Raw genomic sequence first — 26,139 nt, 5'->3', positions numbered from 1 at the left:
TCTGGCCTGCACAAAACAGCGCCCCTCCTTTAACTAGTGTGTTGTGTGTGGCCACTCAAGGTATTGCCAGGCTACGGACACGGCCAGCCACCCAGCCACGCGTATTTGGAATTGACACCAGGCCTCCAGACGGAGCCGCTCGATTGTCCACGACACTGCAAGCGGCGCGCAGGCCAGCGGACCTTGGTCCTGCTCTTCGCCCCCGAGCGCCGCAGGCGCGAGTGGCCGCGAAGAGCGGGCCAGGGCCGCGCGGCCGGCGGAGCGCCGCGCGAGTTACGAAGCCGTGGTGAATGCAATCGTTATATTTATGCCCAGGCCGTAAGGCCTGGGCAAGCCCACGATAAACGCCCTGTCCAAGCGACTACAATTGAGCGCTCCCTAGCTCCGCTTCAGCCAATCAAAAGCTTCGGTGGGCGGGGTTTCCCTGGAGGCCTGGTGTCAATTCCAAATACGCCCCAGCCACCCACCCACCCACCCAGGGACATACCCACGGACATACCTGTCGTCTATTGGGAGCGCTTTCACCGCTCCAAAAAAGAATGTGGGTCTTCCCTCAGGCTCATTCTAGATGCAGAATAGATACACGGCAACCGCAAGTTGCCAATCACGGCTGGATATTCCGTTCAGGCTATGGGGTCTAATAGGGCTCTATCTCCATCTTGAACTACAGTAGTGATCACATGACAACACTGAGCTATTTTTTTTATGTTTTTGTTTGAAGAACCACAAAGCCGACAAAGCTCTGTGTCCTATGACTAATAATAAACACACATTTATGCCTGAGTTGACGCGGGATTGTTTCAACAGTATTATTGTTGTTCTTATATACATATTATTTAAAGATAAATAAATAAGGCAGAGCATCAGGAAGTGGCTTTGAGGAAGTGCTTGTTGAGTGACAGCTGTGTGGAGGTGACAGCCCACACGGCACAGCAGCAGCAGAGCAGAGAATCAAGATGGCAGGTAATGGCACTTTAATAACACCTCTCTGTTCCACAGATCCACACACACACTTCCACGCAGGGATTGTTTTGTAACAGTTGTTCGTGGATGTCGTCTGTGTGAAAATGCTTTCGTGGAGACGCGCAGTGTACCCGTCGACGTGGTTGTTTTGAAAGCAAACTGCTCTCGGCGAGCAAGTCAAGACGAAAAGGGCTGGACACACACAAGCTATGTTAGCTAGCGTGGCTAGCGGGCTAGCTAACGCCAAGACCCCCCGATTTCGTACTTAAATATGAAGTGTAGATGTTTTTTCCACCCATGTAGGAGACTTTACACTGCCACGGTCCTACATTACTGGCCTTTGGTGTTGCATACAGCCGCGTACAAAGTCGAATTGTTGTTATAGCGACGCTTAGCCAGTTGACCTGACGTTAGCTAACGTTAGCCACACCGCTAACGTCATATTGAGCCAACACAACACAAGCTTGAGCAAACCACCCCTGCTTCAAACCATAACAAAGGAAGACGTTGCTTCCAGGCAGCTTGCTTGCGGCGTATTGCATTATTATAAACATCCACAGCGCGTAGCAACACAATGTAAGACTGAACACATGTCCCTTTAAAAGGTTTGCAATTAAATACAGTTTTGAGGCGGGCATTCTCTGCTTTTCTTGCAATTACATAGCATAGCAATAACGTCCATTCCAGCACCACTCTTTACATGATTGACCAACTGTCTTGACTTGAGACTGTAATCTGATTTGTGGGAAATATAAATCAATTAATCCAGTTATTTTTTTGTATCTACCTGGCTGAAATTGATTCGCTTTTACTGTCCATTTAATTAAAAAAAAAACAACCTGGCATATTGTGACCTCCCCCTTCCTGTTAAAGTTACATGTGTATGCTGGGATTCCGGGGAAACCCCTGGTGTTTCTCCATATTATCTCAAAGCACGCAACTTGGTCTACATTACATTACATCATGTGAATCTGCATGAAGTCTCTGTTTTCTAGTGAGATTAATTGTGTAGATAGATTGGGTAGAAGGTTTCAGAGGCACTTGGCCGCCGGGCAAGTACAGGACAGGTCATTTTCAACTTGCCCAAGGGTCATGAATACTTGCCCGAAAAGCAAATAGTCCAATGAATCCATTATAAAATGATTGGTAAAATATGTGCTTGTTGAACAAATTAGTTCAGAGTTGCGACAGTCACTTTGAAAAAACAGAATGAGTGCAACTGCTAGTTGTAAAAGTAAAAAGGTAGTATTGTTCTTCATAAATAGCCAATAATATTTAATGAAAATGGAATGCACTTGCCTGTCGGGCAACCTGAAAGCAAACTCCACTTGCCTAAACTTTTTATTTACTTGCTACGGGCAGTCGGGCAACCGTTAGTGCAGGGGTCTTCAGCGTTTTCAGGCCAAGGACCCCTTTGTTGAGAGAAAGATGAAGCAACCTGTTCATAGATTCCATATCATTTCATCGTTTGATAGCACAATCAGGCATCAGTGTATTTTGGATTCATGTCAATTTGTGTTTTCAGATATTTAACCACCTCAACATCAATACTTAATAATCTTGACCTTACACTCTGTTCTTAGTCTACTCTTTTCCCCCTATACACCAAACCTCTTTGCCAAAAATAGCCGATCTACAAGCTCACAGGCGTTGTGAGCTTGTAGATCTGCTATTTTTGGCTAAAGTTCTCAGAATATGGACTCTAGGGTTCAAGTGGTTAATATAAAAAAGGTTGTATCATACAAAAAGTTTGAGGACACCCTGTAGTAATTTTGAGGACCCCCTGTTGAAGACCCTTGCGTTAGTGCCAACCCCCGATGCCATTAGAACTACTAACATGTTGAAAAAGGGAGTGCCGTGCTATGTAGAGGACTACGAAATGTTGATTACATGTTTGCCAATATGCCTTTCCCCTCTTATTGCCCTATTGTTTCAGGTCTGTCTTTATACTTTGAAGATGGTCACGACGATTTGGATGACTGTGAGTATTCTAATATCTTATTACTTCTGGAAATGTATAGACCCTTTTCCCAGAACACTGCATGTAGCTGCGGTGTCACTGTGCGAAGCGGTGTCGTTTGGCACCGCAGTTATGGTTGCCGCTCTGAGAAATCGGTCTATACAGCCAATGCTGTTTTTATTAAATTGTGTTAATCATTTCCGAGTCAACTTTATTGTCACATCACAGGTTTAAGAAAAAGTGTGTGAAATTCTCTTACAAGCACCCATCATTTGTAAATTCAAGAAAGAATAGGGAAGAAAATACACAGGAAAACATGTCAAATTTGTCCAAACATTAGTATAATACTTCAAATATATACATAAGGTGCATCGTTATTTGCAAATCCTTGCTTTCCCCTCCACACATGTATATATACTATAGGCAGAATTATATTTCTGGGAATCCTTGTTTGCTCATTTGAAATTTAAAGCTGTTAGTAGCCTCCACTCCTCCAGCCTCCAACGTTCTAATTAAATAAAGACATTATGCGTTCATAGATGAACATTTTATCTGTACAACGAGACCATATTCCTTTGAATTATTTTCCACATTTGGAGGGGAGGGGTGAACCATAATGTTGATCCTATATTTAGCACAGCTATGTACAGTCAGTCAGTATATCATTGTGTCTACTGCAGTTCCATAATCCTATGTAGTATCCTTGGTTCAGTGTTCTTATTATGCTTGGATATTTTTTCCTGGTATTTGGTACGTGTTCTGACACGTTTGCCATGGTCTGCATGATTTTGCATCGTGTTTCCTCTCTCTGGCCACAGTTGGTTTCGATGACTATGGATCAGAGTGCGATGGAATCCGCATCACAGCCTTCCTGGACGCAGGGCAGGACAACCTCACTCCTCTAGGGAGGCTAGAGAAGTATGCCTTCAGTGAGAACGTTTTCAATAGGTAAGCAGGAGGACATCGTCGGGCTGTTGATTCTCAAAAGAAGTCAAACTAAAACAAAATCCCTCAGTATCACTCAATCCGTTTGAATGAATCTTAAAGCAAAGCCAGAATATCAGGTAATTGGATGTCCATGACTGGTAATGGCATGTTCTGTCAACCACTCAGAACAATATACTTTTTTACGACCATCCGCATTCCTGTTTATTGGCTAAGCACATACCATAGAGCAGGAATGCAACAAGTCTTGATGCAGGGCATTGGGCAGGCTACAGCAGTGGTTCTCAACCTTTTCAGGCCGTGACCCCCAAAATAATCATATTTTAACTGGGGACTCCCTACCCTGACGAGTACTAAGAGCTGAGGCATTACATTTTGTATAACCCAGTTCTAAGTTGCGAGGCGTTGTGAGCATGTAGATCTGCTATTTTCACAATTTCTGCCTCTAATATTTGACAATTTGGCCACTAACCCTAACCCACTTTTACGTTGGTTTGTTTACTGTTGAGTGAGAAAACAATGTTGCAAATTAAGTTAATCATCTGGGAATCCCCCAAAATAATTTGGGGATCCCCCTGGGGGTCCCGACCCACAGGTTGAGAACCACCGGGCTACAGTGCATCCATATCCTCTGTGTTTAAGGTCATGAATTTGTCAGACACCTGACATAAGGTTTTTTTTTTCACACTGACTGAGGAGTGGGACATGTAAGCAATTTACCCCGAGTGAGAGGACATTATGCTCTCATAATGTCCGCAGTGCGGGTGTTATCGGACGAGGCGCAGCCGAGTCCGATAACACCCGCACTCAGGACATTATGAGAGCATAATGTCCGACCCCGAGTGGTAAATAGCTTTTCTACCACTTTTTCCCGTATACATGAAAGAAAACACATAGTTGTAACTTGCAAGGATCTTAAGTTACAATCATTATTGCCTATAAAACTTCCGCGAGACAGCAGATAGTTCCACAAACAACATCTTCTACTCACCAACAGATGGCGCCAACTCCATAGTAATCCATGCGTCTAGCTTACAGCTAAGCTAACGTCAGTTAAAAGCACCGTTCCGGCCGTAAATAGAGGCTGTTCGCTTCCAGAAAGGCATAGGTTCAGAGAAAAGGGGCTTTAAAGTTGGCGGATTGCATTGGATCCAAATAAATCGGCGACGATAGTACGCACGTTAGTAAACATAGGACCGCTGCGACCTTCATTTGTTGGTTGGGGGAAAGTCCCCGGATGTACACTGAGGCGCATTGATCTCGGACACACAACTTTGCGGCAGTAGTCCTCTCATAACCTCCGGAATTTAGCCAATCAGAATCCAGTATTTGAACACGTGACTCGAAAAAGTGGTAGAATATTTGTTTTACTGTCTGCATGCATTTTCTGATGTGGTTCTTTCAGCACTCTGACCAGTGAAAAATGAAAGCCTGCCAGATACCCTCTGTGGTTTATAAAGACCTCAGGGTGTGCTTTTGGCTTAGTTCAAACGCAGTTCCTCTGTAAATATTTAACAGTGCTCTGTTGCCCCCACGCAAAGCCATTTTAGGTCCTGCTTTTTTCTGTCTGCTTTGCTGGGTTCAAACCCTCCTGTCATTCCCAAGTACAGTACATGTGTATAATGTACTTGGCAGCTCCAACAGGGCCCTGTTATGCAGCATGCACTTGTAGGTGTTGGCAGGCAGGCAACTAACCTGGAGTGTGTGTTGCTTTCTAGGCAAATCGTGGCACGTGGTCTGCTTGATGTGCTTCGAGAGTTCAGTGACAATGAGAATGACTTTATCAGTGTGATGGAGACAGTTGCCAGAATGTCAGAAGATGGAGGTATATGCTTTTTTACTTCTTTTGGTATTGGTATCATATGCTTCTATTGCATATGCTAAGAGTATTTAACAAAATATGACTTGACCATGACACTGTTGATCACTAAAATTACACTTATGTGTTCAGAGCCCACAGTGCGAGCTGAACTCATGGAGCAGGTCCCCAACATTGCCATGTTCTTACATGAAAATCGGCCCAACTTTCCAGCCGCTTTCTCAAGATACCTGGTTCCCATCGTGGTGCGGTATCTCACAGACCCAAATAATCAGGTGGGCACTGACGAAGTAAACTGGTTTAGTTATTAATTAGATTTTGTTTTAAAAGGATATTTGTAACATCAATGAAGGTGGCTTATTTCAGTTTGATCTATTTTATTTTTATTCTTTCAATTTGTTTTTGCAGGTGCGAAAGACCAGCCAGGCAGCCTTACTTGTTCTACTGGAACAAGGCCTCATCTCCAAGGCCGACATGGAGACCAAAGTCTGTCCTGTTCTACTGGACCTCACAGAACCCAGCAGTGACGACGACTACAAAATAGAAGCTGTTGCTGTAAGATAATCCTCTGATTTATCTAAATCAAAATAAGTTGTTTAGGGGCTGTACTACATTAAAGGTGTTTGCTATATGTATCAGTAGGAGTACAGCAGCAGAATCTATACAAGATCCATGGTATCACTGAAGCACTTCCTCTCTTGCGCTTTCAGTGTATCTCTATTCTGACCCATGCACCTCGAATACATCCTGTAATACACAGTGCCCTCTCTTTCCCCTTACAGATCATGTGTAAGCTGGTAACCATGCTGAACAAAGACACAGTGGAGCACTTGCTGCTGCCACGCTTCTGTGAACTGTGCAGTGATGCCAGGCTCTTCCAAGTCCGCAAGGTAAGCAACACATCTCCATGGCCATATTGACCACCACCTCATTTCCCAACTGTTTTCTGTGGTCTTGCCACTAATAAGCAAAATAATTATTGTGACCACCTACAGCTTGTTGAGTATTTATGAAAAACATACTTGCTGTGCTGTGTGTGCTTAGTTTCGATACATAACATGCACCAAATTGGATTTTTTTTAGAGTGCGTTTAAATATAAGTATTCAATGTGTTCTCTGCCCTCAGTTTCCTGTCGCTCATTACTTTTCCATCTAAATAAAACAAGATCTGCCTAGAAATGTTTAAAAAAATAATATTGAAGAATCGTTAAATTGGGCTTAATATTTATTCAGGGTGGTAGGGCACCAATGCAGGGTTTTGACTCTGATGAAGATGCACTAGCATCGAAACGTTAGTCACTGTTTACTGGCACCTGAATAAAAGGTTAGAACCGTCTGAGCTGCTCCAGTGTCTCTCTCTTCTGCATACATCAGTCCCTGCTCCTGTGATGCACCAGACTAGCCGTGAAGGCTGAGGCGCGCTGTAGATCCTCTGTTCGCAGGGTTTTGATTGTCAGCATTATTTTAATTTCGGGCCAGCCTACATTATGCTTTTGTTTTCTGTTTGGAATGTTAATTATCCAGTGTACATGGTGCCAGTTGGGTATTTAGGAGAAGCAAAAATGATCAAATCCCATGTGGATTTTCTTGAGCTTTTGCCAATTGTAAAAAGTGGTATTAACTAATTGGGTCCATTTGGTTATATTTATACAATCCCTGAGTTACAAATGGATGAATCAACAATGATGATTTTAGGGTAGTATTTACTTTGGCCATTTTGGGACCTGGGTTATGTCACCCAAAGAACTTGTTGACCACAGATTTTAAGTTATTTAGATAGCATGTTGTTTAGACAGACATCTACTTTTATGTTTACCTGGTATCCTAAACCATCAGGAAAATGTTTGACTGACCACCAAATGCATTGTGATTCATTTATTCTGTTGCAGGTCTGTGCAGCTAACTTTGGCGAGTTCTGTTCTATTGTCGGCCAGGATGCCACAGAGAAACTACTGGTAAGAGACTTGTAGACTCCTCTGTTGCTTAGCTTGCAAACTTCAAAAGCCGTGAGTGTCTGTATATCTGTGATTATGTAACACTAATCTTCCACAGCCGTTCAATAATTTCTCATGGCAAGTCATATAAGATAACAAACAGCAGCCTTATTGCTGTCATGAGACTTAGGTTGTTTATTGCTTTCCATCAGTGAGCCACCCCTTCATCTGCATAGCACTTTTATTGCAGCGGGCCTCTAGCTTCACAGTTCAGATGCTGGATATTGCATACAAGTTGTAATGTGCCCCATTTTATTTTTGTATGCAGATGTCAAAGTTCTTTGACCTGTGCTCAGACAGCCTGTGGGGCATCAGGAAAGCCTGTGCAGAGTGTTTCATGATAGTCTCCAATTCAACCTCCCCAGAGGTGCGACGCACTAAATTGTCCCCACTCTTCATCAGCCTCATTAGTGACCAGTCCCGTTGGGTAAGTACATCCGACGCAGTAAACATCATTTTGAGAGATGAACAGTTGTCAAATGTTAAATGTAAAGTTCATGCCGAGGAGTGTGCTGTATGTGGAGACTACACATTCTTCTGTAACCAAGATACAGGTGATCTTTGGGGTCATTGATTGCAGTGTTCATTATGGATTTATTTGCAGTTGACCGTATGTTACAAGAGGCAGAGAATTTTCTAAATGCACACCAAAGTGAAAATTATATGTTTAATCTAGTTTCCTATGTCACTGTCAGAGATTGCTAAGAAATAAGCCATTTATCCGTCTTCTCGTCTGTCTAGGTGCGCCAAGCTGCCTTCCAGTCCCTGGGACGTTTCATCTCCACCTTTGCCAACCCCTCCAGCACAGGCCTTCTCTTCAGGGACGATGGAACCTTATTGGAAGTCCCCAGGTGTACCTCAGACAGGTAAGAACCACCTTTTTTCCAGACGACATTAGAGGTTAGTCTGGTTCCCTTGATGCCCAAGCAGCCTCCTGGGTGTCACTGTATGCACTTTTATTTGAAGTGCCTGATGCTCTGAAATCTCTAGCTAAAACATCACTTTGCAAAATTACAAATTACAACCATAGAATATTTTCACATTTTAGCCTAGATTTGTATCCACAAGTTTCCGCGGGAGTTTACTGGAGACTATCGGGACCAAACTTCCGGGTTTAACAGCAGACATACAAGCTCGCGTCGCAGATGCAACCCGTTGTGAGCTTGTAAATCGGCGGCGGAACCTCGGTGCAGACGTTTGCGCAATGCACTATGGGGCGTAGGAAACTCGTGGATAGCTCCTACACTGTTTTTTTTTCTGTGCCCCAAAATGTTAAGGTGGGCTGCGCTTAAATACTGAAACTCTGAAGTAACTAATACCTGGCTGTAATGGATTGGGATGCAAGAAATCTATATTATAATACACCCTCCAGTCCCCTTTCGAGTACCGGTACTTTTATTTTATGTAGAGGCGGAAACTAATTACACTCACGTTACAACAGGGGTCTTCAACAGGGGGTCGTCAGAGTTAAGCCCTTTGCACACAGGACAGTTTTTTTTTTCGTTTGCTGCATGAATAAAACGCATTGGATTTGGTGTGTAATGTTGTGCGGAATCGGCGCTGCGGATCCCAAAAGGAGTCATAAAAGGAGTGAGACGCACAAATCGAACTGGGTTCGATCGAGAAAAAACGCACGGCCGCAGCCACTCGTCGCACGGCTAATTCGGATCCGGTGTGCATGAGGTCGTAGAGAATCATTGTTTTCTTTAAAAAAAATGAAATTGTCTGTTTTATCCGTGCGGATAAACGCGCCTGTGTGCAAAGGGCTTTACTACAGGACGTCCCCCAAATCTTTGAGTGATAGAACGTTTTTTTTCCCTCCTTTTTCATATTAACTACTTGAACCCTAGCACCCATATTCAGAGAACTTTAGCCAAAAATAGCAAATCTACAAGCTTGTAGATCAGCTATTTTCGGCAAAGAGCTTTGGTGTGTAAAGGGGAAAAAGAGCAGACTAAGTACAGAGTGCAAGGTCAAGTTATTAAGTATTGACTTGGTGGTTAAATATCTGAAAACACAAATTGACACGAATCCAAAATACACTGATGATTGAGTTGTCAAACAATGAAACTATATGGAATCTATGAACAGGTTATGGGGGTCCCTGCTTCATCTCTCTCCTTGGCCTGAAAACGTTGAAGACCCCTGTGTTACAATTTGCCTTTGCATTACAGTGACTCATCCCTCAACTCCCTAAACTGCTCTGAAATCAGCGGGTGCCACACAGAGAGGACCATCACACACACGCCTCCCAACCAGGACGGCCGTGCCACGCCCTCCCCGGAGCACCTGTCCATGGTCGACAACGAGGATATCCACTCCTTTGACGACTGCCCCGCACAAACGCCCGCAGCGAAGCACGAAGGCCACCGAAACACCACGCGCAGCAACAACAACAATAACGACATCCCCATGGTCTTAGAGAGCAATAGGAACCATAACGAAATGGAGCAGGCGGACGAGAACTTTAACTCTTTCCACTATTGGAGGCCTCCTTTACCAGACATCAGTGGGGAACTGGAAATGCTAAATAGGCAAACGTCAGAAAAGGAGGATAAGAAAGATGAGGAGGAGACGATGGGGGAATGTCCTACCTCAAAGTCCAGCCCTGGTAAAGCCACCAGTGACCAGATCCAGAAGGTTTTAGACTGCCTGCAGCCACACATGGATGACCCGGACGTGCAAGGTGAGACGGACTTTAAAGAGGTGGTGCCTTAGTTTTGTACTTTTTCTGTTTTGTATGTGTCAATGGAGTTAACGTTACTCTAATATACCCCCAGATGTGGTTATAATGTGCGAATTTGCCGTCGCTTTGTATTTTTTTTAAACATAATTTTAACACTTTCTGTCTGCTTTTTTGGAAAGAATCTTCGGTCTAGTATAGCTAATCTTCTGTCTATCATGTTTTAGTGGGGGGGAAATCAAAACAGCTCTTAGAGCCACCCGAACATAAGTCCTACTAAATAACTAGGCTATATAGTTTATGAAGGGGCAAGGGCGTCCTCTTCACGTTTGGTCATTTCTTGCCAATGCGTGAGCACTTTGGGACGTGACCCATAGAACCACTGCATTATGACGTATTTTCTCTGTACGTATATGGTTATCATCCATATTTATTTGAAATGCAATGATAATACTGTAATGTTCCTTTTTTACTTTTTTGAGCTGAATAATTGCGACCGAAGGTTGTTGCGACCAAAGGTCGCATATACCCTGAAAAACCTTGTCACTTGAGTGACCTTCCTTCCTTCCGTAACCTTCCTTCTGTAACCTTCCTTCTGTACAGGGAGTGATGTCAGTGTGATGTCAGCGAGTTGTGACATCACTTCCTGTACGGGGCGGCTACACGAAAGACTAAAAAAAGAGAAGGATACACAAGAAAAAAAAAGGATGAGGAGGATAAAGATACCAAAAGGAGAGAGAAGAAAGGGTGGATTAGGTACAATGTGTCTCAGAAAAGAAAATGTAACAAGGAGGTGGCAACGGGGCGGCTAGATAAAGTTATTAGGCCTGGATCTGACTTAAAGTCGACGCACAGGATTCCAGAAGTGTAGCGCTTATTCGCTCTTGTATCAAACTGGTACTCGAAACGTTCTTAGAATTTAATATATATTTTCTAAAGTAAATATGGGGGCGGCTGTGAAAAAAAGAGAAGAATAAAAAAGAAAAAAAGGAGGAGGAGGATAAAGATACCAAAAGGAGAGAGAAGAAAGGGTGGATGAGGTACAATGTGCGGTATCCTCCTTGTCAAGCTCGACGTTGGGCATTTGGACCTATACATGGAGAAATGGAGCGAACCTGTTTGGCCTAAACATGGTGATGTGGTACAGAATGACTCATATATGGGCATAAAAAGTCCCATATGACATGATGGACTGGACTATCTCCATATATTGTGTTCTCCACATCTCCATGTTTAGGCCCTATCGCTCACACCCTAGGTGGGGTTGGCGATACGGCCTTTCTGTGTGGAGTTTGCATGTTCTCCCGTGTCTCCTAGGGTTGATACCCTCACAAAAACATGTACAAACTCCCCCCAGAATGACAACAACTAGAATCGTCAGAGAAACGCTGTAGTTGGCCAGATAGTCAAGAATTGGCTCGAGGTCGCATGTCACCCTGAGGTCGCATTCCACCCTCAGGTGTCTTACTAGTAGACATAAAAACCAGCCAAGCAGGCAAATGCTGTTAAGATTTTGCCTATGACCGATAAGGTTTCTCACCAGTTGTAAGCACACATTCAATAGTCAGCAGTCATAACTAGGGATGTCAAAGACGGATGTTTTGCAAATGGTTAGCTAACATGATTAATCGTTAATGTGAACGCTGGGGTCTAATGCGGATCTCTGACTTCTTGTGACCAGCCTGTGACATAATTTGTTTATGACGTATGGATTTCGAAGGCTGTTGACTTAAATTTAAAAACGTGGATTTTGTTTTTGTGAAGGCACTTCTGTGGCCTACTTAAGTGTGAACAAGAAATCTGAAATACAGTTATGATGACTCACATAGGCACATTCCCAACTTGAAATGAAAAAAATGCATCTACACATGAACTTTTATCAGAATGGTAGACATTTCTTTAGGCCCCTCCAATAATTATATTCTAATAATCTGCACAGCTCAAATGCAATGCAAATGCCACCGACACAGATTGACTTGACCCAGGCTTGTTGGCTAGTGTACATATTTTTATTAAGGAAGATTAACATGTCAATGTGTACTTCTGGCATCAATCGCACACCGCAGTTTGTTTAGTGTAAGGTTCACTGACGAGAACCGCTGGTCTCACAGATGTCCCGGGCACACACAGATGGCATCTGGCAAAAGTAGCCAGTCTGGGGAACCTTTCACCAATGTAATGGATTTAGAGCATCTCTGAAGAACCTCTCCACTTTGTTTACTGGGCCATTTCCTTCTGTAGTAATTACATTAGTAGTTAAGTCCGACGAAACAGAATTGCGTTCTTATTTGCGTCCCATCATCTGTGCATAATGGATTGCTTGGACGTACGTGTCGTATTCTTATATTTTAAGCGGTTTAGCATGTTGCTCGTGCTGCTTGTGTTCTAGTACCATGTACCTTTGTCATCATTCTTTGTGAAATGGTCCCAAACGCTTTCCTTTGCTCACTCTCTCTGATGTAGACTTTCTGGTGTGGAAAGGCATCTTATGCAGCACATGTATTTATTAGCATGTCAACCAGTAAGCATATTCAGATTAAAGGTTCTAATCTACACCATGCATTTAAAAATAATTTATATAACATTGTGTCCCAAAAAATGTTTTTCAAAAGGTTTGAGGCTAAATTACCACTCCTGAATAAATAGCCCCTGTCATTTCTGCCTGGCTTTCAGAGCATTTTCAGCTGCAGTACCACCTTGTCCTGAGTGGGAGGCTTGCGCTATTGAGACAGTTTTGGCCCCACACTCCTCCCCACTTCTTGCTCAGCAGGCCTGCCCAACCCTCTCCCAGCTCCTCCTGCCTCCTTCTCAGGCCTGCCCACCCCTCCCCAACCACCACTCAGCACAGCAGTAGCAGGAGGTCCCGATTGTGATGTCACAATCAGACCTAAAATCAGACAGCCCGTTCTGAGACCTGCTTACGTAGATCTGCCCATAAACTGAGAAAGACACAATGGTCAGAAATAGGACTTTGTGAGGATAGAACGTGCTGGTGGGACACCAAAAAAATACATACAAATTGGAAAAATGAAAATTCATGGTGTAGTCCCTCTGTGAATTGGAATTTAAAATATCATTTTTGGTTTGTGTGCTAATTTCCAGCTCAAGTCCAGGTTTTGTCAGCAGCTCTTAAGGCAGCCCAGCTAGATAGTCCGACTGATGCAAGCCCCCCTGAACCTGAGCCACCCAGCCAACAGGAGAGCCAACAAGAGAGCCAGATTGATAGCCAGTCGGCGGAGAGCGACTCCTCCGAGGTCCAATCGCAGACTGACACAAGTCCCACAGAAGAGGAAGAGCCGGCAGAGCCTCCCCCGGCGTTGGAGTCATGCCCCGTCCAGGAGCAGGGGGAGCGAGAAACCCAGACAGAGACCCAGGAGGGCCAGGAAGAATCACCTCCAGACTCACCTGTTCTTGTACGAGACGACTCGGACCACAGCAGCGCGGTGAGTCGGTGGTTCGTTACCACAATCTGAGCTCGTAGTGTAGGCCATGGGTGTGTGCCTCGATTGGAGTAGCTGGATTACAATATTTCTTGACCGGCTTCCCCGATCTAGCGCAACATCGTAGATGACAAGTGATGATCGATCAGCGGCATACTTTTGTAGCCACTGTTTTGTCTTGACCGAGAATGTATTGCACTACAATCGTGTAATCTGACACGTTGAACATTGTGAAAGACAAAAACCTTGTGCAATCTGATCCTGGCCTTTAAAGGTGTGTTTACATCTTCCTCAGGAGTCTGAACTGATTGAGAGTGTGGAGGAAGAGGGGAAGGACGACTCTCTACCCTGCCTAGCGTCCGAGGAGAAGCCCAAGATCCAGGTTGGTGTTGCAAGTCCTGTTCTGTCTTCAAGGAAATGTTCAGCTAATCCCTACTGTCAGTGTTTGCACAGGGATAGGAATAGATTATTCATCACCACCTCACCTAGCAACAGAAATACACAGGCTCAGAGGGCAATACTCTCAAAATGGAAATGAAATGAGTTGGTGAAAAGTAATTTCTGTTGAAATGATTTGACATTTAATAGTTTGTGTTAGTACCTTGCCATTTAACTACAATTTAACCCCCTTCCCCCTTCATTTTTCCACTCCTTTCCCTCTTCTTTCTTAGCACTCTAATTTAGTTGTTGGTTGGCTAGGGGTCATGGCCATTATCCCCACCTTGCACTTAGTAAGTCGCTCTGGATGAGAGCGTCCGCTAAACGCCTTAATTGTACATTTCTCCCTGAGTGTTGTACATTCCTTTACCTCTCTTTTTTTACCCTCATCTCACTGCACTGTTTCATAACATCTATGTATCTACGCTCCCCTTAAATCCTCTCCGTTTTCGTCTGTTCCTGCAGAATGTCATCCCACAGCAGCTGTTGGATCAGTACCTGTCTATGACGGACCCGGCACGCGCCCAGACTGTAGACACGGAGATAGCCAAACACTGTGCTTTCAGCCTGCCCGGGGTGGCCCTCACTTTGGGACGGCAGAACTGGCACTGCCTCAAGGATACGTACGAGACCCTGGCTACCGATGTGCAGGTAAGCAGAGAGACTGTGACGTTACCCGAGTTTCATTCTAAGTAAATTAATTAATGGAAAATTACATTTCTTATTAGCTATTTTGAGCACGTATTAATGAGGCTTTGGCTGACATTTTAACACTACTAGAGGACCCGAGAGTTCGGACGGTCTTCACACCTACTGTACGTTGCATCAGTAAATGCTCATAGGCCTATATTGGAATGCCCCTTTTGTTCGTGTATTTGGAGTTGATTTGTTTGTGCCTGATGCCATGAATAATATAGGATATATGTAAAGAAAAGACAAAATTGGGTTTAGGTTTCATTTATTTTACTCTTGAGAACCTGGATCAACTAATGGTGTGCAAAGGATATTTGCCTAGAATACACTCTCTCTCTCACTCTCTCTCACTCATATCTATTCTAACAATGACAGTTGTTTCCTTTTAGTTTTTTTAATGCAACTTTTTTATACTGAAAATACTGCTTATTTCAACAGATCTAAATCTTTTTTATCTTCTCTCCCTACCTACTTCACTCTAACTCCACTCTCAGTGGAAGGTTCGTCGTACGCTGGCCTTCTCCATCCATGAGCTGGCGGTGATCCTGGGCGATCAGCTGACGGCGGCCGACCTGGTGCCCATCTTTAATGGCTTCCTCAAAGACCTGGACGAAGTCCGCATCGGCGTTCTCAAACACCTCTATGACTTCCTCAAGGTTGGCCTCTATATCCACCTGTTTCCGCGGGAATTTACTGTAGAATTATTATGTGTGAGACACATCCGGAGAACAGCTGACATACAAGCTCACGTCACGTCGCAGATGTGACCGTTGTGAGCTTGTAGATCACGCTCTGCTCGGCTCGGCTACGGCGCTGGAACTGCCGCCCATCTTCTGCGCAATGCATGATGGGATGCTGGAAACTTGTGGTTAGATCATGGATTAGAGATAATGGTTATGTTTAATTATAGTTGAGTTGACATGAGGTCCTAAAGATCTAAACACAAACCAAATATGTCACCATCTATTTATTTCAGGGGTCTTCAACAGGGGGTCCGGGACCTCTAGGGGGTCCTCAGAGTTACTACAGGGGGTCCTCCAAATCTTCCAATCCTTTTTATATTAACAACTTGAACCCTAGTGTCCACATTTTGAGAACTGTTGCCAAAAATAGCAGATCTACAAGCTCACAACGCCTCGTTCTGCGAGCCATTGTGAGCTTGTAGATCGGCTATTTTCGGCAAAGAGGTTTGATGTAGAGGGGAAATAGAGCAGACTAAGTACAGAGTAAAAGGTCAAGTTTATTAGGTAATGACGGCTCAAGTGGTAAAATATCTGAAAACACACATTTACATGAATCCAAAATACACTGATGATTGTGCTGTCAAAAGTTTAAACTATATGGAATCTATGCAAAGGTTGTGGGGGTCCCTGCTTCATCTCTCTCTCAGTTAAGGGGTCCTTGGCCTGAAAATGTTGAAGACCCCTGATTTATTTATTTAAAATTCTAAAATAATATACTGTAACTCAATGCTAACAGTTCTATTCGAGTTGGGATAATTTGTCATAGTGTCATTGGGAACAGTTCATGCCAAAAACCAAAGGTAAAGAATTTTCATTCTAGTCATACTGTATGCCTCTTTGTGTTGCAGCTTCTCCATGCAGACAAGCGGAGGGAGTATCTGTACCAACTACAAGAGTTCATGGTAACAGACAACAGCCGCAACTGGAGGTTCAGATATGAGCTTGCAGAGTAAGTTTCCTTGACAAGGAGTCAGGACTTAAAATAATTATCAGAACATGGAACTCATTCAGAACATGGGACTCATTCATAGCATAAATCTCCTTGACGTTTATTTCCAAGTATGACGTTCATACATTGGAACTGTTGTTACTTGTAAAAGGATGCTGCATAACACGTTTACAACATTAGACTAAAGTAGAAAGTATCTATACAGAGCTAACTGAGAGGTAAACAAAAACAAACCAAAAAGGCTTGTCGATCATTCTTGGGGTTCACTTGCCCATGCATCAGTTTGCTCTGCATTCTATGCAATGTTTTTATTTATAAAAAAAAAAGAATGTTCACTGTAGAATTATTATTTCTCAATCTTAGATGATTGAATAAAGGTTTTCCTTGTTTGTTATTAAATGCAGCACGTATGGCAAAAGTGAAGTTTCCTGATGCACACTCTCTGTCCCCTTCAGGCAGCTAATCCTGATTATCGAGCTGTACAGTCACTACGATGTCTACGACTACCTCAGGCAGATAGCACTCACTCTCTGCTCAGACAAAGTCTCAGAAGTCAGGTGGATCTCCTACAAACTGGTGAGTCTTGTGATGCATTCTAATGTTGCGTGGAACATATAAAACGTGGTTTGGAAAAGCCTTTCGTGGTGTATGCTATGATAGTTGTAGAACATGCGAAATAGCATGGATTATCAATGTTGATGAACCATGTTATGATTGTTAGTGAGCGATAGATACTTTTAATCTAGGGATATGCATTACTGACCTAAATCAAATTAAATACAGAGACGTCATTACGTGCGCGTCCCGCGTCAGAGACGCGTTCACGTCGCCCAGAGACGCATTCACGCCATGCTCCCGGGGTCCCAGGGACGCGCACTCATTGGAGTACATGTTAAAATAATTTACAGCGTCGCGGTCAGGGTCCCCGCGGAATGAACGTGTCGCAAACAGCATTTCGTTTCATTAATATCCTCGCCAGAAAGTGCCTGCCGTCTGTCTCTTTCTGCATGCAGCGGAGCCACAGCGCTCTGCAGCAGCCAGCAGAGCAGAGGCACTGAACTTCAACGCAGTGAACGGATGCTACGTTTAGCTACATGCTAAAGCTACTGCCGTTTCTGGGCTGGCTGCTCGTCTGAGGCACAGAGTGAGGCTGGCAGATGGTCACCAGTAAGACTCCCTAATCGGGAGATAAGCTTCACAACCTCCACCTCTCATGTCATACGGGCAGCCATAGTTACACCTGGAATGTTGAATCTCCATATATGGAGATAACCTACGCATCACACAAAGTCTGACCTCACCAGCCCATACTTGGGCATGGACGACTTATATCTCCATATACGGAGATGGCCATATATGGAGATACGATGACATCACAGAGTCCACAGCTGATGATGTGGCGTGATGTCATACAATACACAAACAAGCCCTATATAAAGGGGCAATTCTCACCAGGGAAGAGAGCATTCCCGCCACATCATCAGCTGTGGACTCTGTGATGTCATCGTATCTATGAGTTGGGGAAAAGTGTGACATGACGGACAGACTGACAGACAGCCGGTGGAGGTTTTGGTAGTAAATGCGACCTGACGGTCGCAATAAACTCATTAAGTAATAAAAAGACGTCTGATTTTCAAAGCGGAGAAACTAATTATCTGTGATTTACAACAGCCGTTCTCCCGAGCGCTCTACACGTTCTCATCATACTTGAGTAAAAGTATACACTTAGGACTAAAAGTAAAAGTACTTATTATGCACAATTATTCTGTTTCACATGTTACCAAATAATATCCTTTGAAAATAGCCATGGCTGAAGTGGTTATGTAGGCTATACTTTTCAAAGTAACTAGTAAAGTTTTCAAATAATTGTAGTGGAATAAGTACAATATTTGCCTCAGATGTAGTGGAGTAAAAGTAATGAAAATTGGAAATACTCCAGTAAAGTAAAGTACCTTAAATTGTACATATAAGTACAGTACTTGAGAAAATTACCTTTTTATTACCCCAAGAAAATAAAAAAATACCATTATTGCACCAAAGTAATCAACAAACTAAAACTATACTATCAAAAATGTCCAAACATTAGTCAAATTGTAAAATAATATAAGAAAGAGGCAAACATTTTATAAATAGCCGATCTAAAAGCTCACAATGCTAAAATAAATTGGGGACCCATACATTTTTTCTGGGACTCATTTGAATGACCACCTGTGGGTCCCGGGACCCATTACATTGAAAACCTATTAACATCACTGAAATACATCTGCTATTCTGGCTAAGATTCTTTGAAGAATCAATCATTAAAATGAAACTATACTGTCCCAAAATATGCACTTCAAAATAATCCTTTGTGGCGTGGATTGGCTCAGCTGGTCGATGTATCAAAATATACTCACAGGTCATGGTGACTTAATATTCAGTGGCATCCATGGGTAAGTGGTTAGATCCAGCTTTTGGGACAGCTTTTGTGGAGATTTTGTTCAATCCCCTTTTAAATCTTTTCAATTTGAGTGGTAGGTGTTTTCAGGTTCCGCAAATGCCATGAGTGCACATGATCCCTCTCCTTTGCACAAAACTTGGTGGCAGCATTTAGCACTGTTGTGTAATACATGCACCATACTGTTGTTTTATCCACCACTCTCTTGCCATCGCCCTCAATTCACAGGGAAATACCTGGACTGGAGCATTTCTCACTAGAGTGTGTTGTTTATCTTTGGGAGTGGGAGGAGCCAGAGGGACAGGCAGGCAGGCAATACTTGCCGGTCGGTGACGTATAGTCTACTATGTAGACCGCTTAGCCTTAGCTGTAGTCAAGACCCTTGAGTTGGACGTTTGGGTATGAAGAGTAAACAACGAAGTCCACATGAACGTTGATGTAGACACTTACATACGCAGATGAGAACTTTTTATTCTCTTAAGATTGCCTTAATTGAGGTGACAACACTTACACTAGATCAGTGGTTCTCAAAGTGAGGTCTGGGACCCCCAGGGGTCCTTGAGGGGTTTCCAGGGGGTCCCCAGCAAAATGTGTTAATATAGAATTAAAATCTATTTTCAACAAAACCTGAAAAAGAACTTTTTAACAACACAAATCTTGTATGGGGTCCCTGGCACAAAATCCTTTCAGATGGGGTTAGGTCACCAAATACATCCCCTGGCATACTTTCCAAAGAAGGTCTAAAAATCATCCGATCTTGGCCGCATATTACATGTCTGTGGAGCCCAGTTTTCTATCTTACTCTTTTTGTCTTGATTAAAGACCTTGTTGTTCCCTGTGTTTGTGATCAGGTGGTGGAAATCCTCCAAAAGCTGTACGCCTGCGGAGCTCATGACCTTGGTTTGAACTTCATCAACGAGCTCATTGTAAGGTTCTGCCACTGTCCCAAGTGGGTGGGGAGGCAAGCCTTTGCCTTCATCTGCCAGGTCAGTGGAGTTCTCAGGTTACTTACAGTTGGACTGTCTGTTTTAATTTCTTTAGTTATCCGAGTTGAGTTTTTGCTTGCATGCCTATCTTAAATGTGTATTTTTAAATGCAGTTGCACATACATCTGTCGAATACTTGACATTTTACACAACATTTTACAAAAGCGGTAGACCTTTGTTTTTTTGTTTTGTATTCCCTTTAGGATTACCACTAATTGGTTAAACTAGAAGCTCGGGCAGCCGAGCGTCTAGTCGGCAACCTGGCCAACTCGGGAATGAATGCGCCGCCCTTTAATGCAAACTCCATTATACCTGTTGTCATAGGACCTGATTTGACCGCCTGTGTCCATTTATGCCCATATATGGAGATATCTGTCTGTCTGCGTCCATTTTATGCCCATATATGGAGATCTCTGTATCTGTCTGTCGGGTGGCCGAGCGTCTAGTCGGGGACCGGCCTACTCAGGAACGATGTAAATAGGGCATGAATGCAAACCCCATTATACCTGTTGTCATTAGGACCTGTTTTGACCATCTGTTTGCCTGTGTCCATTTATGCCCATATATGGAGATATCTGTCTGCATCCATTTTATGCCCATATGGAGATCTCTGCAGACACAGTGCCGGTTCCAGAAACCATTGATGTCGGACATCAGCTCCGCATACGGAGATTCCGAACCTTTCGCGCAGGTTCCGGAAAACCGCGGGTCGGGTTGGGTCGAGGTCGGGCACTGCACTCCGTGCAGCTGCGGGGAACGTGCGTGCCGAAGTCTGTGTAATGCAAACCCCATTATACCTGTTGTCATAGGACCTGTTTTGACCATCTGTTTGCCTGTGTCCATTTATGCCCATATATGAAGATATCTGTCTGCAATGCGTCCATTTTATGCCCATATGGAGATCTCTGCAGACACAGTGCCGGTTCCAGAAAACATTGATGTCGGACATCAGCTCCGCATACAGAGATTCCGAACCTTTCGCGCAGGTTCCGGAAAACCGCGTATCGGGTCGAGGTCGGGCACTGCACTCCCTGCAGCTGCGGGGAACGTGCGTGCCGAAGTCTGTGTAATGCAAACCCCATTATACATGTTGTCATAGAACCCGTTTTGACCATCAGAGCCTTCTTATGAAGTGATGTCACAATGAGTCAGCGCTTGCTCCGGTCCCTCCGGAACAGCCTGATATCAGACATCATCTCCGCATACGGAGATTACGAACGTTTTGCGCCGGATCCCGAAAACCCCTTATCAGGTCGGATCGAGGCCTAGCTAAGAACGTAGGCAAAGATCTGAGCTATCTGCGTGCGACATTTTGAGTCTGTAGAATCAACCATGTGCTGTCAGGGCTCTTTCATGCGATTCGGCCAATTCGGCCTCTGCTTCAATTAGTATTCGGCCAATTCGGCTTCAATTAGTAGTCAGTTTAGTCAGGAACATTCACGTCAAGTCATTTAACCATTTATTGCAAAATGGAATACACAATAAGCAGATTTAACCATTTATTGCATAAATGGAATACAGTTAATATTGGCGTTTAAAGGGCTCCGCGATAGGAGATGCTCCCTGAAATTTTGTGCAAGGTTTTCTGAGCATGCTAAGCAAAATCAGGGAACGCAAGCAATACCCCCCATAGGGATACAATAGCAGAACATAGAAACAATAGAATAGCAATACAATAGCAGAACATAACATAGAAAAAACACAGTATTTGAGTTTAACCACATTGACATGTAACTTAATCAGACAATCACAAGTATTTGAGCTTAGCCAGACTGATCGAAGCAAAGGTGGAGGCTGGGGTGGAGGAGGAAGCAAGCAGCAAATGATTCCGAAGCTCGGAACCAAGCATTGGTAGAGAAAGCAAGCTCTATTCAAAGAGCCTTCCCTACTGATTGAGAGCTTTGATTGGAGTATGGCAGTCATGTGACATAATGACCAGCAGATATGTTAATGAGGTATGAGAACACAGCTGACTGACATCTGACTACAGCTGAGCAGCGACTTGACTCCCATGTCCTGCATAAACTAACGCTGAAGCTTCATGATATTTGTGAATTTATTAATAAAACGCAGACAATTTACAAGGTGTTAAGGATCTGGACCTAGTAGTAGTATAAATGCCAAATGTAAACATGATTTAACTATTTGTGTTATGGTCTCCTACTCTCCCTCAGGCTATAGTGGAGGAGGATTGTATGCCCATGGACCAGTTTGCCCAGCATCTCCTGCCCAGTTTGCTCAGCCTCTCCTCTGACCCTGTGGCCAATGTCCGTGTACTGGTGGCCAAGGCACTACGACAGAGCATCATGGAGAAAGGTACAGAGGACAGTAGGGGTGTGAAAGAATATTCCATATTCGAAGATTCGTTCGAATGTTAACAATAAACGAATATTCGAAAGTAAAAAATTGAGCTTCGAATTAATTTATATTTAATTAAAACAAATCTACCGCACTTCTCGCGAGATTCTGGGCGCATGGAACGTTAAAAGGTGGCTGGTCTCGCAAGGCAGAAGTCTCCATTCGCTGCTGCAAAAGTGGGCTGATCTACAAGTCCACAATACGTCGCTGATCCAATACGCTGTGGGCTTGTACATTAAGGGTGCCTATTTAGCGACACCGTCATACAGCGAAGAATAAACCTCCAGCTGCTTCACTTTCCCTTCACACACTGGCCGTCACATGTCGGAGTGGAGAGACAGATGCACTCGTCCGCCTCGCAGACAGTGCACAGTGCACACACAGTGCTTTTAAACTGGCTCACGTTGATTCAGAATGATTAACGAGTTAAGCTGAAACGGGCGACTCGTTTCGGTAGTGACGGGAAGGCATACAACAACGAGACTTCTCCACCGAAAACACTATAAAAAAGCATGGATTTCTTCTCTCACCGAGTCAATCTCCCCGCACGCAATAACGGTAAAACTCCCTCCGTCACTCACACTGCTCTTAATGTAGACTATCTAATTTGGTTCAAACCAGAACATAATCCATTGGTGTGATTATAATTGCTCATTTCATGTTGTGGCTTGTTTTAACTCAACTCAATCACGGCTGCTGTGAGTGACGCTTTGCAACGAGGATCAGATTCTGCTCTAACGCAGGCACGTGCACACATACATCAAACGGGGCTTGAGCCCCTGCCCTTTTAACAGAGAATTGTCCACCAAAAGGCCCTTTTAGAAATGTCAGCCCCTGCCTCTCTTAACATTCTTTGCACGTCCCTGACCAACGCGGACCTGCACACAGTAAAAAAAAGAGAAAAGCGATAGAAGCGACTGTCTAGAATAAAGGGCTTCGAATTTCGGATGCTTCGAATTATTCGATATTTTCGAATATTCGAATTTATTCGAATATACGGGGGATTTTCAGGCGAATATTCGAATGCTATTTTTGGCAAATTTTCACAGCCCTAGAGGACAGTTGGAATTTACCAACGCATACACTGTGCTTCTTCCTTTCCTTTCTCTCACTTGGTAAAAAGGAGACTGTAGGAAAACTGAGAGGGAGATGAAGGGAAGAGACTGACCCTTGTCCAACAGGGGCAGCAGTGCTTCTTGGACTGAGTCGGGTCTTATTTGACCCAACAGCACCAGGGTTAATAACCACTGCACGTGTCGGCCTGTGAACTTTGTTTGTGGGTGTCCTTGCTTTAAATGCTGACTGTGTTGTGTCTGCAGCTTACTTCAAGGAACCGGGCTGTGCCTATTCAGACGAGCTGGAGGAGACGGTGATGACTCTGCAGGCTGACAAGGACCGTGATGTGCGTTTCTTTGCCACCTTGGACCCCAACAAAGCCCTGATGGACACTGCTCCTTTAATTTAGCCCCAGCTCCTGACTCCCAATGTACCACCCACCTGCCTGTCTACTTGTCTGTCTGACTGTCTACCTGTCTGACTGAGCCACAGTCAGCTAACTGCCATCACCAGTACCTGACCGGACCCCACACACCACGCACTTGCAGGACAGACCTGTACCACGGCGGCACTGATGACCACTTGGCAAAGCCACACACAAACATGAGCCGTAATCATGTCACACAACCAGATACTGGGCGTGCTGCAAAATGCGACATTACATCCACGCACATCGCAAACCCAAAAGGCATACTTGTGGCGAGAAACAAGCATCCCCATGTCTTTGGCCACCGATTGAGTTTTCCCAGATAATAATGAGCAGGACTCAGCAGTTAGCTGGACCCCCCACTGTGGTAGCAACTTATACTTCCAGCTGGACTCCCAACTACCAAGCCCCCACCCCAAGACTGACTCTTGGCTTTGTCTAATTGCAGACTTGTAAAACTGAGCGAAGTGTCGCTCACCAAAGCTAACTAAGAGCTTGTGATATAAAATTGATTTCTTTTCCCAGGCGATCTTTTTCTTACTGCTTCTTTTTGTGGATTTCTTAACGAACAAAGCAGATGAGGCCTGTCTGACTCTGACATGTGCACACTAACTCAGGGCGACTGATCTGAACCCAAGCAGCATTAGCTTAAATAATTGCAGCAGCAGTCACCGCCATGGCAATGGTGGGTGACTGGATCCCAGGTGAAACCTTCAGCAGTCTGACCAGCCACACCACCGAGTAGCTCTGCTGGTGTCCCTCACCTTAAACGCCTCATGTTTTCCTCAGGCTTCTGAGATGTCCTCTGGGTTAATGTCTCTTTTTTTTTTCTCTCTCACCCTTTCTTTGCTGTCTTTCACTGTTTTGTCTTCATCGGCCCCTGAAACCACTACTACTACACAGGAAAATGGACATGAGACTCCCATCATTCAGTGGACCTCTTGAATTTAAATCCATATCGTGACAATTCTCTAAACAACACCTTAAGGACAGTTTATTGCATCCCTTCTGTTTATCAATGTCTTTACCAATAATGTGACACAGCATGTCTCCCCCAAGTGGCAGGAGACCAATGAAAATACCTCCATATTATGGACATGACTCTGGCCAGTGTGTCATACATAGAGGAAACGTCCAGGTTTCAACTGGCTTTGAATGTCCTTGATTGGTGATTCTAGAGGTGCGGTCTCTCTGGTGTGGATGGATTGGAAGAGAGAAATAAAAAAGAAAGGGTTTTGTTGAAATGGCTCAGGGTGATGTTAACCTCAATGGGTGACGTGAAACCTTGGAAAGCGGAGGATTGCAAGCACACTGTTGGAATATGCATGTTCCCTCACATTAAACCCCTACTTCCCTCTCTCTTAAGCCTCATTTACTTAGTTGCACGCTGATGTTGCGTGTCAAGAATGAGCTTGTAGATCACTTATTTTCAGCATGCAACACTGCGTGCAACAAACTATGAATCTAGCCTTACCCTCTTGTGTATAGTCTGTTCCACTTTGTCTTTTTAAGTTCCTGATCATGTGGCCACACCACGGTAGCTTTTCATTGGCTCTGACTGACCATGGTTGTACAGTAGGAAAAGGAATTGGGTTGTCGTTTAGCTCCATGGTCAAAGAGTTTAAGCGACTGAAAGACAACCGACTGTATTATTTCCCCTGTAGTGGCGAAATGCATTAAGTATGAGGTTTCTCAAAATGTGCAACTCTTTGAACATTGTACAGCTTAAAAAAACAACCTGTGGAACCAGTATGTTTATGGAACCAAGGCCAGTGTAGTAGGGTGTTTTTCATTTTTTTTTTAAATCTAACATGATGCGTGTGAATATTATGGGAGCAGTCACCAAGTCACTTTTGTAGTCTTTTTTTTTTCTTTTTCCCTGTGTATAAATGGTAACTTTTTTTTTTTTTAATCATAGACAGGACTTGAGAACTTAAGCTGATTTGTGGTGTGCTGTGCATCTCAAGTCTTTCTTCTTTCAAAAGGAGAGCTCACTGTGGTAATGCAGTGTCTACTCATCTCATCTGTCTGCAATTTGTGCCCATCTGTTTTTTTTATGTGGTAGAACTGTTAATATATGCATTTTATGAAATTTATTTTTCTTTTCAATTTATGCACCATTGTTCAAAGATTTTATATCCTAACTTTGCAAAATTTACGACCTTTGTAATATTCAATGGTTTCTTTTAAGATTACATTTTATGTAATGTTATTTTTAGTATTCTGTAATTAAACTGAATGAAAATTA

General features: G+C 43.7%; 1 protein-coding gene across 2 annotated transcripts; it reads left to right on the top strand.

The window, feature by feature from the left end:
• Window positions 1–938: 938 nt before the first annotated feature.
• Window positions 939–26,139, top strand: ppp4r1l (protein phosphatase 4, regulatory subunit 1-like; the record flags this gene model as incomplete). 2 transcript variants are annotated; one of them, XM_080727851.1, is made up of 20 exons in its annotated part: window positions 939–963; window positions 2,900–2,944; window positions 3,742–3,871; window positions 5,587–5,693; window positions 5,820–5,962; window positions 6,096–6,242; window positions 6,470–6,577; window positions 7,577–7,642; window positions 7,950–8,108; window positions 8,423–8,547; window positions 9,856–10,367; window positions 13,467–13,807; window positions 14,100–14,186; window positions 14,708–14,893; window positions 15,430–15,591; window positions 16,527–16,627; window positions 17,083–17,203; window positions 19,916–20,050; window positions 22,225–22,366; window positions 23,728–26,139. In XM_080727851.1, the coding sequence occupies 20 exons, from the start codon at window positions 957–959 to the stop codon at window positions 23,871–23,873; spliced, it is 2,970 nt and encodes a 989-aa protein (XP_080583977.1). In that variant the 3' UTR covers window positions 23,874–26,139. The 2 variants fall into 2 exon arrangements, with proteins under 2 accessions (XP_080583977.1, XP_080583976.1); XM_080727850.1 differs by lacking the exon at window positions 939–963 and having other exon boundaries at window positions 2,854–2,944.

The sequence above is a fragment of the Nannobrachium achirus genome (genome assembly GCF_963921795.1).
Source record: "Nannobrachium achirus genome assembly, chromosome: 6".
NCBI classification, from domain to species: Eukaryota; Metazoa; Chordata; class Actinopteri; order Myctophiformes; family Myctophidae; genus Nannobrachium; species Nannobrachium achirus.
The sequence above is the reverse complement of the archived record's forward strand: the minus strand, read 5'-3'. Positions and strand labels throughout refer to the sequence as shown.